This window comes from Mizuhopecten yessoensis, unplaced genomic scaffold, assembly GCF_002113885.1.
Source record: "Mizuhopecten yessoensis strain PY_sf001 unplaced genomic scaffold, ASM211388v2 scaffold2553, whole genome shotgun sequence".
NCBI classification, from domain to species: Eukaryota; Metazoa; Mollusca; class Bivalvia; order Pectinida; family Pectinidae; genus Mizuhopecten; species Mizuhopecten yessoensis.
In genome coordinates this window covers 50,623-64,392 of record NW_018404603.1, presented here as the reverse complement: position 1 = coordinate 64,392, position 13,770 = coordinate 50,623, and the positions used below count along the sequence as shown (strand labels likewise).

The 13,770-nt window shown below is 36.4% G+C and overlaps 1 protein-coding gene across 3 annotated transcripts in view; it reads right to left on the bottom strand.

Annotated features, from left to right (window-relative positions):
* LOC110446111 overlaps window positions 1-9,868 on the bottom strand; it is a 43,659-nt gene extending 33,791 nt beyond the window's left edge. The window contains exons 1-3 of one of the 3 annotated variants that reach the window (XM_021491087.1): window positions 9,747-9,868; window positions 6,623-6,707; window positions 4,723-5,079 (exon numbers count right to left, since the gene is read on the bottom strand). In XM_021491087.1, coding sequence (XP_021346762.1) covers window positions 4,723-5,079; window positions 6,623-6,707; window positions 9,747-9,749 — 445 coding nt within the window. In that variant the 5' untranslated portion in view covers window positions 9,750-9,868. The remainder of the gene's footprint in view (window positions 1-4,722; window positions 5,080-6,622; window positions 6,708-9,746) is intronic. The other 2 variants (XM_021491088.1, XM_021491089.1) reach the window with 2 other exon arrangements.
* Between the last annotated feature and the right edge of the window lie 3,902 nt (window positions 9,869-13,770).

The window sequence follows — 13,770 nt, the reverse complement described above, 5'->3', positions numbered from 1 at the left end:
ATTAGGACAAAGTTGCCTTACCAGTGAATAAGAAAAAACGATAAAAATTGCAAGGAACATGTTCAGAAAACCAAAATGTTGAAGCGAGATGCCACACAAAAGGCAACTTTGTCCTAATTATGTGATTAGGACAAAGTTGCCTTACCAGTGAATAAGAAAAAACGATAAAAATTGCAAGGAACATGTTCAGAAAACCAAAATGTTGAAGCGAGATGCCACACAAAAGGCAACTTTGTCCTAATTAGGTGAAAACTGTTTGAGATTACAAAGCTAACTTTACATTGTGCTTTTAGCAGCCCAAATATCTCCAGTGAATGCTGACATGTCAATAGACATACCTATAGACTAGAGTATTTCTTCTGTGAAATATTTCGATTGAATAACAATATAGATAAGGAATCGACTATTTTAGAGCATTTTCACCAGCCAACATAGTAGCCTACACTATGCTTTATATTTCAGTAAAGAGTATCGTGAATGTTAATTTCGTTGCGACTAAACACTTCATTGCATCAAGGCGTGAATTCAAGTACTGCGCATTTTGAATCATTTCCTCTATTAAGAAACCACTTGTGTGTATAGTCCGATTCCGTGTAAATTTATCATGTCATTGTTTGAACAAAACGTTACACATTTGTATCGAGGTCAAGACCTATGTACTGAATGTTATGATATCTATTTCACTACGTGTATATTTTGAGCCATAAGCATAAATTTTCATTAGGAATTTATTAACGTCAATGTTCAATATAGCCAGTGTGTTCTTTTAATCCTATGTTGAAATCGCTACTGTTAACTAAAGAAACGGTTTAAATACAATATCTAAAAACACCATTCAGCTATAAAAAGATGACACAAAGTCACTAAAAGGAAATACAGTGTAGCAATAATATAGATTTACGATATTAAATTTCTCATTTTGTGAAGATTATCCATTTTTCTATATTTATATAAGTAAATAGAATAAAGTAATAACTCACCCACTTGTTGTTGATCGACCTGTAATATAATCAAACCATTAGTACTTTGTCATTGCACAAAACAAAAAAATATTCAATAAGGCAGAATTAATATTTCACACGAGGAAACGAAAGAAAGAGGAAAAGAATCAAACAATTCAATATCATGTCTTAATAATTCACAATTCAGATGCCTAATAAGTAGTCAAATAGTTTGTGGGTTTTTTCATAAATAAGCATGTGTTATTTGCTTTTTAGTAGCTCATAATATCGCTGACATTTGAAAAAGACCTACTTCAGATCTTTAAACTTAATTAAAGTTTTTGTAACATGTTACAACACTTGAACACTACATGACAACAATATCAAAAGAATATTATTTGTTATAATCATATTAGACATACGTTGATCGCCTTCCCTTTAATCACTACATTTAAATTTAAAAAAAAATAAAAATGAAATGAAATGAAAAAAAAAATGAAAAAAGTGAATTAAATGTACATAAGTATTTCCGAACAACAAATACAAGTCCCGTTTATAGGGCAAACTTTAAATTATTACCCTAGCTGTAATATTGCATGTACACACCTGATTTTTTCATCTTTATCCTGACCACCAATGCAAATGAGATTAGTGCCACGACCAACAGTATACCACATCCCACGCTCACTGCTATGTAGACTTGACTTTTAGAAAGCTCGAACTTGTCCTCTTTGAAATAGAATGCATTGATAATTTGATACATTTGACTATAAGTATATACCCATTACGTAGTTCATTTCTAAATATACAGCAAATTACAAGTTAGGAGTATCGCTCAAATGATAAACGATTATGTACAAGGTAAAAAAGTCCATTTTTCATATACAAACATTGTTTTCGAACAGTAAATTGTACAAGTGTATACAAACACTTAAAACTTATAACTGAATCCTATCGATTAAGATTTTTCAATTATTCACACATCATCTGTTTAATATTATTTTTGATATCAAAAAGTTACCAATTTTATTATTTGCAATGGTATTTATACAAAATGCCCATTTTGACTTCTTGTTATCCAATCTGGTTAAAAAATATATTCATATCCCACGTGGGATCTCAAAAGTGACTCAACGTCGTATGTATTTAAAAAAAACTGACAGTAAACAAGCTAACGATAGACAGGCTAAATCTAATAAACTGTAGTGTATACCTCATGTTTATTTTTTATTTTTAGGAATATATAAACATTTATTACTCGTGCAAATGTCAAAGTGAATACAAGAAATTTGAACAAAATTGAAGACCCTCTATCGCAGCATGCTACAGGCTGATTATCAGAGAAGTCAGGTTAATAAAAAAACAAAACAAATTGACATTTGTTACCTTGAACATTCTTAGTGATTCAATATATAAAAGTAAGTAGCTATTCATCTGTAAGCTAATAATTTCAAATATATAGACAAAAGAAAATATATATAAAATGTGAAGTCATGCAAGATAATGTGATACTGCATGTCGTAATCATACAATCACTTTGTCATAGCATTGTAGCTACAATCAGAAGTACGCAGACGTTATGTGTGGGTTAGTAGATAACATAATCAGCATGATCATACCTCCACCAGCAGCAGCCGGTATTTCACTAAGGCCTGTAAAACCACATGCAAATATGATATAAAAAACGCTCTTTTTTACACCTACAGCACTTCATTTATGGCGGTTTCAAACATGTACATGCACGATGTTAGTTTTTAGATATAATAGAAACAACGTTTACGTCTGGTAACATTTTCTATGAAATCAAACATCTAGCATGACGTTTAAATGTTGTATATCATATATTAATTACGTGTTTATGCAATCTGTAAGCCCGGATCCATGCTTCTGCAAATTTTTTTTTTTATCTAAGGTAATTCGCAAGAAAAAGCACATGGCTTAACACGTCGCTGTAACAGTCAGTTTTTTAGTATACCAGCTTTCCGGGCGGGATACTGTACCGAATTCCTTCGGTATGATATCTCAGTGATGTATCACTATAAAGTCGGCATCATATTCGCGAATTAGTAACCTATGACTAAGTGTTATTTCCCAGTATAAACTTTCCGATATGTACCAGGAAAATGGGTGACCCTGGGGTGAATGAAATCTACAAATTTGACAACAGCACCTTTTCATCTCAGTCCACGGTGATACTCGAATTTAGCATATCATTAAAAACAGGATATCCAGAACTGCACATTTTTCAGTATTTTTTACCGTATTTTTCTCTCTGCACATGAGGCCACCGTGGAGTACAAGTAATTAATTATTCCCTACTGATTTAGATATATACTTAAAACGTTAATTTCCCTTAGGCTTCAGTAACATTTACGCCGGCCACCGGCTGGGAATTAGGAATTAGCCGGCTTCCCGGCGTCCCGGCGTCCCGGTCGCCGGAGACTATTTTCCGATGTCTGGGATTTGGCGAGTATGGTCATACAATATATTACATAGCACGGCCTTCGCAAACAATTTGCCGAATTAACTCGATGGAACATCTGCAAGATGACGTAGGGAGCCCGTTTCAACTGTCGAAAGGATACCGCAGGGCTATCTGACGATGGCCGGGCTGTCGAACGGTAGCCGTGTATATATAGGGAAGCACACAAGTTAACACGACCACCAGCATGCCTTGTCTCCTGTATACACAAACGCAAGCACGCATACACTACACACATGGATGCACGTCCTGTAGATGCCTGTATGTGTGTCGTCCGGCCGCCGGAAGCATTGGCCGATGCCCGTCCGGATATCGGGCGGGCGCCGGCCGAATATCCCACGGACACCGCACAGTTTAAGGACATCGGGCGGCTACCTTACGATTGCCGTACGGCACCCGTCCGGATATTGGGCGGTCAACACGACACATTGGAGCATGTAAAATTGTACCAATTTCAAAGATAACTGAAGGATAGTAGTAAGATAATCTTACAAATTCCTTGCGGGACACTTACGGGAGACTGCCAGGTAGGTTCCAATGCGGTAGGGTAAAAAAGAAATCGGGCCCAAAAAGCTCTCGGCGACCCGAGAGGCGTCTAAAAATCGGCCGATAGTGGCCGATAATCTTACGGCGTTCTTACAGTTCCCCGGATCGCCAAAAAGCCTCATCGCCCGGGCGCCTTTCGGAAATCGGCGCAAATATGACTGAGGTTTTGGTAAACAATAGTTAACTTTACACTTCCACAAGAGGAATGTGCTGACCCGGCCAAAATGAAATTCACGTTTTTGACATAGCACTTTGATACTTTTGCATCCTTTCAGAGTATATGACTCTAGCCAGTCCACATCGAAGAAGATGAATATGGCAAATTGTAACCCCTTTTGGCCCCGCCACTCACATCTCTGGAAACAAGACAATTTCGGTTTGTCTTGACCTTAAGCATTTTGTTGTGAAAATTATATTAGAATTGGTTTAATGGTTTGTTCGAGTTCCAGAGTGAATCTCACTACGACGAACAAAAAGAGATCGCAGTTGGTCGCACGAGTTTGGTTTGGTTTAGGATTGTTTTACGTCCTATCACAGCTATGCTCATTTAAGGACGGTTGCACGAGACTGTCTCTATTGAATTAAATTATTTGTAATTTCAATAAACACTAGATTCTGTATTTGTTTCCATCGGTAGTAATATCAATATCATAAAAATGCGTTTGTTTCACTATGATTTCATTTCGCTAGAAAAAAGCAACGTTATAGAGGGAAGGCATGCACATTTCTTATTTCTTATTAAACAGTATATACCATCCAATGATGTCTTTTCTGGCATTTCGTTGATGATGAACGATCGTGTCAAGTTCTTGTTTCCGTCTATTTTGACTTTGTATTCCCCGAAGACGCTGCTATTAATATTTGAAATTTCTAAACTGATGTCGTACAGCCTGCTCCCATCAGTCTGTGCGGTAGCACGTCGAGACAAAGTTTCACGAAAGTGACCCATACCGTTGTGTTGTAGTTGTACGAACCTACTGTCCTGTGCTGTGGATTTCCACCACCATGACACATGAGGTCTCCGTAGTTGTGATACAGTATATGATAAAACGTAACGGTCCCTGTTGCTCATAAGCCATGTGTCTACTGCCACTGGTCGTTGCCCGCAAACTGTTAATAAGAAAATGTATAAAACGTTTTTGAAACAGAGAACAATGTCATTAAATCCAACCACACTGGGAATGATGCACGGGATACGGGCCATTGATGAATCCCACTTAAGTCACATTATTCTGACTAGTCATCAAGTCCCCTCCATAGCCTTTTTTGGCGTTAGGAAAAGAAAAAGAGGATAGGAGGAAAATTGCAATGGTAAAGTCATCACAGTAGTCCTGACAACAATAACAATGGACACCATGTAAAACTTAATGCAACAAAATAAAACGAAACTGTAAAACATTAACAGGGGGCCGTATCGCTCACTTGAATATTTAAGCAGTCATACCAAAATAATCTCATTAAATATTATATTGTACTACAAATATTTCAATCGCAAACTTTGCCTGGCTCCATCTGTTTAAGCTTCATGTACCGGCCAAATATTTTATTATTCTATGTTTTTCAGTTATTCAGATTATGTTGTTTGAAGTGTTTGACATATTTGTTATCTGGGACCTGGAAATAAGATCAAAGTCATTTTCACTTGCAAACATTGTCAGGCTCCACCCCAAGAAGCAACCAGCGAAATATGAAGATTCTATAGCTTTCAGTTAATCAACTGAAGTTGACCCATGTGAACTTGAAAGACGTTTGAGGGCATTTTGATTCTCAAACTTTGTCGGGCTCTATCCATTTGACCCCTGTGACCGTTCTTAAACTTTGTTGGTAAGCATTCATGACATATCAGGACTATATGCCTGCCAATTCTTAGGAAGTCACTAAGAGGAAAAGTTGATAGACGACGACGGACGACAGACCCGCACCATAGCATCAGCTTACTTGCCCTTATTGCAGTGCATTACTACACAGCATAATGAGAACTAAAACAATTTTGTTTTAAATTTAGGATTTTAGGTACAATGTACAGACCAATTTTACTATCATTTCTTTATATGTTTGGAAAATTAAGTGTAAGGAGCATTGTTTTAGGCCTGTCAAATTGTTTGTCCCGAATCTGTCGAAAAATCGGCCCATTCAAAATATATGTGAAGTACAGTCATGTTCTCGTCAAGAAATGGGGAAAAGGCCTATCCTCTCGCCGAAGCAACTAAGCATGGGTCTCCACTATTATGATCTTATGTTGTTGAAACTGGCATCATCAGTTTAAAATCAGGCAGAAGTAGTGGTTGTGTTGTAATATGAGCAACAGATTTATCATTTCTCTCACGAATATTTTATGTAAAGGTTCGTTTTATGAAATGAAGGATATCCTTTTTTTGTAAATTTCTTAAGCAATGACGTAGACCTAATGATGATTTTGACTAAATTTGTGCTTACTATGACCTACATATTCTTTCCCTATTCGAAATTAAAATAAAAACACATATTCCTTCCCTATTCGAAATTTAAATAAAAAACAAAAATACATGTACCGACTGCCTAAGGTGGTTACATGCAACTCTTACATATAAAATGGATACTTTGTTCAGGTATATGTGTTTTTGGATTTTCGTATTAAAAGAAATAATAGCAAGTGAACGATAAACAGTCTTACCAAACTGAATGATGAAAAAACCCATAATTAAACTCGACTTCAATGGAGCGTCGCTCATCTTAGATTCCATTTTATCTCTAGATACCTGTAAAGAAATATCAACTAATTTATTATAGCTACAAAAACATTCAGAAATATATATCATTAAACAAATGTAAAGACAGGGTTGGAGAGCGAAATACAGGAAACGAGATAGATAGAATATGATATATGAGAGCCACCATGAATCGCCAAAATAACAAAATATGGAGGCAAACAACGGTGTCTCCTGTAATGTTATGTCACAAAAACAAGGAACATTTAATATTTAAAATGTCTTTTAAATTATTGCCATCTAAAAGGTTTTTCATAAAATCAGCGCCGTGCAGGTAAAACTCATTATCCATCAGTGCCGACTATTAATGTTTGTTTTCTTTAAGTTCATTGTTATCTTTGTACGTTTGATTATAGTTGCTAATACTGAAATCATATTTTAATAGTTTATGATCAAAACTTTACACTACAGTTTAGAGGGATCTGTTGAGTTGATTTCAACAAATTTACTACAATATCAGTGTGCAAAATATAGATAAAGCATTTTTTTTATTTCTGGCAGCCACAGTAAGTTTAGCCAGAGCAACTTGAAACTGAAAATTAAACTTACAACATTTAAAATTTTATCCAGATCTTTACTTTGTGAGAGAAAATGATATCTGTCATCTTGCTTGTACATGTTTTTTTTACTAAATATATCCATTGATGATCAATGAAATGTGCCCCTTTTAATTGTTTTAACATCTTTTACTTGTTATTGAATAGTGAGTGCTGTTCCTATCGTTCACTTCAAACGTAGTGTTCCCTGGCTATGATTAACACAAAATTAAGGCAATGTGTGTATGTGTTTTGCGTGACCTAGGGCCAATCCTTTCCAAGTTCATGACAAAGCAAGTGGAAGGTATGACGCAGTGTGCGGTATTAACAATCCCTTAGTAATAGATTGAACGTCTCATCCCATACAGCCTCCTTTACGGTAGAGAACACTTGCTAGGTTATTTTACCCAATATGACTGTACAGCCCACGTCTCTATTGTAGCCTGGTTTGTGTATAAACAATGGCTCTATTACTTGCCTTATACACACTTACAGAATAAATGAATTTGAAAAATACATACAATGCAACGAGATAAGTGTCATTTCTCCTCCGCCTCGCATAGCGTCGAAATATTGCTGAGAGCAAGCGTTAAAGTGACGTTAGACTGTACCAAGATTGGCTTGCGTAAAACGCCACCCTATTTGGAAAGTCGTATCTAATCAGAACAGTGTTGGACACCCCAACAATGTGGGAAACCCCATCCGGTCACATACTTTTGACGGAAGGCTTACTTGTCCTTACTGACACACATTCAAAACTGAACGAATTTCCCACAATTTGTAATGTTATGAACCATACTGACACACACACTGTATAATACTAAAACAAAATGGAAAAGTATTATAAAGAAACACTAAGAATTGGTTAAGAGCAATGGGTGTTTTTTTTCAATACACCTGCCCGCGTAAGTTACATGTATGTGGCAAACCGGCTATGTGTAAGTTCCTTGAAACTGTTACGGTGCAGTAACGCAAAAGGCTATACTTGGTCAAACGGGTCATACAGTCACATAAAAAAACAATGAACTGTTCATGTTTTTGGAGAGACACGGCCTACTGTAACTGCAATGTTATATCATGAGACTAACGGGATTGGGAGGGGTCTTTGTAGCATAATAGTTATTCTTTATCCCGCCTCAGGCAAAAATCCTGTAGTCCTATTAGTTCAAACGACGTCACATGATATCAAGAATATTTTCATATTAGGTCAGTAGAATCTCACATTAGGTGAGTACGAACGAGTTATCGTTCTTTGCCTATAAGAGTCAACTTGTAACAAGATGGCGACCAAGCGGTTTTGTGCAGACGACAACCGATGAAATGTTAACAAAGCGGGTGAAAGTAATGAAAGTAAATTTTTGTTGTTGTTAACAAATTATGTATTAAATTTTATAAGTTAAAATTGTTATTGTTGGAATAAATGTTGAATTTTGTATTATTTTGCAGGTTTTTTTATCTAAAGGACCTTCGACGGGATAAATTCGATACACAGTTTGTTAGTGACCTAATACAGAAAAATATTGGGTTTAAACGAAACTTGTATCTGGCTCGGCGAACAAGTTTCTTTTAGACCTAACATTTTTCCGTATTAGGTCACTAACAAACTGTGTAACTAATAGTGTTGGTCTTTTGTTTTATTTGGTCAGGCGTCGTATAAGGTCACTTAAGGACGTGTGTAATATGCGTGTATTTGTCTGATAAAGGCAGTATGTTGGTCTATTTGGCTTATGCGATAGCATCGATCTGATGCCGACTTTAGAGCGCTACTGTGTCTTCCACTTTGAGGACATTGACGTCATCAAATCGACCTGCTACTATTTAAACGTCTGTGCTTTTCTACCAACCTATTATTTGAAACGGCTCGGCGACACTTGTATTTGTTTATGAACAGTCATATATAACTCTCTATAATGTTAAAGTTATTAGCATTCATAAACGGCGGAGGTATATTTACAGTCCTTGAAAGAGCTTCACAAATATGACGATGCCTATTGCTGGTATGGCTCAAATCAGACTCATAAGTTATGGTAGAATTAAGCTGCTGAATGGTCGAGGAAAAATGGTTAAAACACTCCCAGAACTTCAATATGTTCAACAAATGCATAAACATGATACTAGTCTCTCAATTGCTATATATATATATATATGGTTTTAACAGTAAGTGGTCAATCTCAGGCGCATTAAAGTTTAACAAGACGTGATAACGACATCAAAGTTAATGTTAATTAGGTTATAGTTGATGTTGAATCGATTATTTTTTACATTAAATAATTTAAATTAAGAAATTAATCAAAATCAATTTGCACATTGAATATTTTAATTTTAAATATTTGAAAGATTATGTTTATTTCAAATAATTGTCCAAATCAGGTTATTCTTTAAATACAGCCATTTTTTAATGATTAAATGGCATCAATTAAGATAAAAATCGAAATAGCAAATAAAATACCAATAATCAATGACAAAATCCAAATACGTCCATGTCAATACATACCATGTTAACCAGCTAAACACATCAAAACGTGAAAATTGATAGTCCGAAACACACCGACCCACGGAGAAACGTATACTTGTAAATCGTATAGCCACTGTATTGTATGTATATGTGTCGTATGTCACGCTAGCAGTACATCTACAATTGAGGACGAGGTGTATATGTCTTCCGCCTTCGCCAGCATGATGTGTCCAGTCATATCCTTTCTACACACTTGACCCAATAGCGGAACTCGTCAACACTACAAACAACATATATCGATGCTAGAACTAGTCATACACTAACCATTGATCAAACTCACCAAGGATTAAGCATATGAATACCTTATCGATAATTTATCAATTCCACGAACAATGAAGCATACAATGAAGCATATTTCCATCAGTATACCTTCCTATATATCCCATTACTGTCCTTGTGTAGGCGAACCATTAACACAAAATAACCAAGGGTTACCAAGGGCAGAACAACACACGCTCGTCCCATGATAATGACACAATGAAAATCGTGAAGATGTTCCTCATTTTATCTACTTTTTCGGAAAACAAAGCACTTTTTATTTAATATTAAACTAGGAAGGCAGGTTTTTTGTATAGGGTTTTAATTCATATTAAGAGCAGATTTATACATGTATATACAGGAGACAGGGCATGTTGATGTATTTGCCTCATCTCGATAGCGCGGGTCTAATGCCAACATCATAGTGCTTCCTCACTGAAATAATTTACAGAAGGCACCAAGCGCAACGTTCCACCCGATCACATTGTAATGACAATGGGTGAACGAGTGCATACATGCTTCTTACAAACTGTTGATACACCAGAAAAAACAGTATGTAATTTGATAATGGGTAACATTCAGTATGTTTCAATATAAAATGTGTTCTTTGGTATTCATGTCACGAATAATGGTTGACAGTTACATTAAGTAATACATCAGTAAGAGTTATCTCCCATCGTGTGTGATCATGCATGGTATTATTACTATGTGTCCAATGATGAATTAGATTTGATGTTCGTTAGAATTATTAGTATAAAACTGGTAACTTACGAATACGAAGTATGGTGTATGATACATTTCACATCATTTACATTGATTTGGTTTGGGTTTAATGAGTTTAGCGTATATTTGCAGATGTGGTCATTTCAATGATGTGTCTACACACATGTGATGCATGGGTGCGTTAGTAAGCTGGAGGCGGTATGTGGGTGTATTTGCCTATTTGCAATACCGCGAAACAAAGCCACTGAAAAAAGCACCCAAAGACAGTATTCAATCCAGTAACATTTGGCAAGTATACTAGTATGTCTGCAACAAACATGTGTATGTAGTTATTTTCTTACTATTTTGTGACAGCACACACAATGCAATCGGGATCGATATTTTCCATTAAATTCAAAATCACCACTGTTATCGTCAAGGTCAGTATAAGTTTGGTTTGGTTTAGTATTATTTAACGTCCTATCAACAGCTATGGTCATTTAAGGACGGCCGTCCCTGTGGCTGTAGTGTAGACATTTGGGACTCTAGAGTAGACATCTTCTCCAGTGGCTCTAGTGTAGGTAATTGTGACTCTTCTTCCAGTGACTCTCGTGTAGGTAATTACTCTTCTTTCAATGACTTTAGTGTAGGTAGTTGTTACTCTAGAGTAGAGATCTCTTCTAGTGACTGTAGTGTAGATATTTGGGACTCTAGAGTAGACATTTCTTCCAGTGGCTCTAGTGTAGGTAATGTGACTCTAGAGGAGACATATCTTCCAGTGGCTCTAGTGCAAGCAACTGTTACTCTTCTTTCAATGGCTCTAGTGTAGGTAATTGTGGGTCTATAGTAGGGTAGCAATATACAGTAGAAATTGGCCGACTCTGAAAAACAAGGCACATGTCGAGGAAATGTAATCACAGCGAATTTACCCTACACAACACATCTATACATGCATATATATTTGTAAACTGCATTACATTTAGAATACATATAAAGTACTGAGAAGTGTATAAACCTCTTTTTTCTATGTATGTCACTTGTGTGAAAACGATGGTTACCATATCAAAATTACCAATAAATGCTATTTTTGACCTAACATTTGACCCCCGCAACTAGTAATTTTTTTCCTAAGTTCTGTCTGAAATTAAAGATTACCTACTTAGTTGCAGAATTATCTGGGCCCCTGTAAAGTTGTAAAACTTGAGTTTTTGCAATTTTGCGTCGAGTGCTGTTGTCAAAATTTTACCTCCTGTAAAGCTAGTTTTGCATGTGTAGGCACCCTTTCGGATTATGGCCAAAATTTCAGTAACTATTTAGTTATTATTTTATTAATGTGAAACATAGCCCACTTCATCATGCTTAAACCAATTTTAGTACAGTTTTATTTTTATATTTTTTTACTTATCATTATACAGGGGTTAGCCATTTAATAAAAATATCACCTTATACATCCCTTATTTGTTCTGAAAATACTCTGAAAACCCTTGAGATGTCTGGAAAATGAGATGATGAACACAACGACATATCCGTATTGACTCTATCTATGATAGTGATCGAGTAACATGCATTCTCCTAAGACATACCCTTTTCGCAATTTTGCTTTGCAATTTAGCACACTTTTTTTTTTAGGGGGGGGTTTCAGGAAAAAAAGCTTTTTTACACTAATTTCTTCCTGATTCCGACAATTATATTAGTCAAAATATGATCAAAGAAGTGGTTTAAACAGTAAAAAAAAGAGTTTTAAACCCATGTCTGCTATGAATATCACATGAATTCACTGTAAGTTACATAAACAAAGCACCAATCACTATGAACACCATTTTTCAAAACAATGCCAAGGGAGGTAATTTGAAAATAATAAAAAAAAGTCCACAAACTTACATTTTTCTGGTTTGAAATTCTTCTCTGGGTAAAATGAGACTCTGTGACAATATTTGCATGTAAATAGCACAAAAGTATGGTGATTCTATTGTGATGAGGGTTTCTTTATTGATGACATCACAGGTATTATGATGTCATCAAAGCTGGGGAGGTCATCAGATTCAGCATCTATGTTGTCATCAATGCTGTGGGGTCATCAATGTCATTATCTATGATGTCATCAATGCTCAATGATGTCATATTATTTCTTGTTCATAGCAACACATTATAAACATTATACAGGGGTTAGCCATTTAACAAAAATATCACCCATGGCCACAACCCTCTACTGTAGACTGCTACCTAGATATCTCATCTAGTGGCTCTAGTGTAGACATTTGTGACTCTAAAGTAGACATCTCTTTCAGTAAAATTCCCTGCAGGTAGGGCGTACGAATTGTACCTGCTGACCCCATTGCCGTAAGAGGCGACTAAATTGGGGATCTCATCTTTTCTCTTCTTACTCAACAACTCTCTTTTTCCTAATGTGTACCTTGACATTGCCTAACTGTTGGCCTTTAGTTGAGCGTTCGGGGCCCTGCAGGTAGGGCGTAAGAATAGTACCTGCTGCCCCAATTGATGATCGTAAGAAGCGACTAAATTTGGAATCTTATCTTGTCTCTTCTTTCTAAACTACATTCTTCTTCAAAATGTCTCTTTTGACAATGCCTCACTTTTGGCCGTTAGTTGAGAGTTTGCCTCTGAGGGAAGGCTTTGGGTTCCGTCCCCTGGCCGAGACATACCAGAGTCTGGAAAAATGGTAGTTTCTACTCTTGCTTAACGCTCAGAAATTTAGGAGTTGGACGACTGGTTCGCCGGTTGTCAGTATAATGTGACCGGGTGGGGTGTCCTGCTGGGTATCTGCGGCAGTATGTTTCAGTGAGGTAGCACTATAAAGTCGGCATCAGTTATGCGCCTTCACAGGGACGTGTGAGGAGATGTCTACTCTAGAGACCCAAATGTCTACACTACAGCCACTAGAAAAGATGTCTACTCAAGAGTCACAAATACCTACACTAGAGCCACTGGAAGAAGAGTCACAATTACCTACACTAGAGCTACTGGAAGAAGAGTCACAAAAGCCTACACTAGAGCCACTGTAGGAGATGTCTACCCTAGAGGC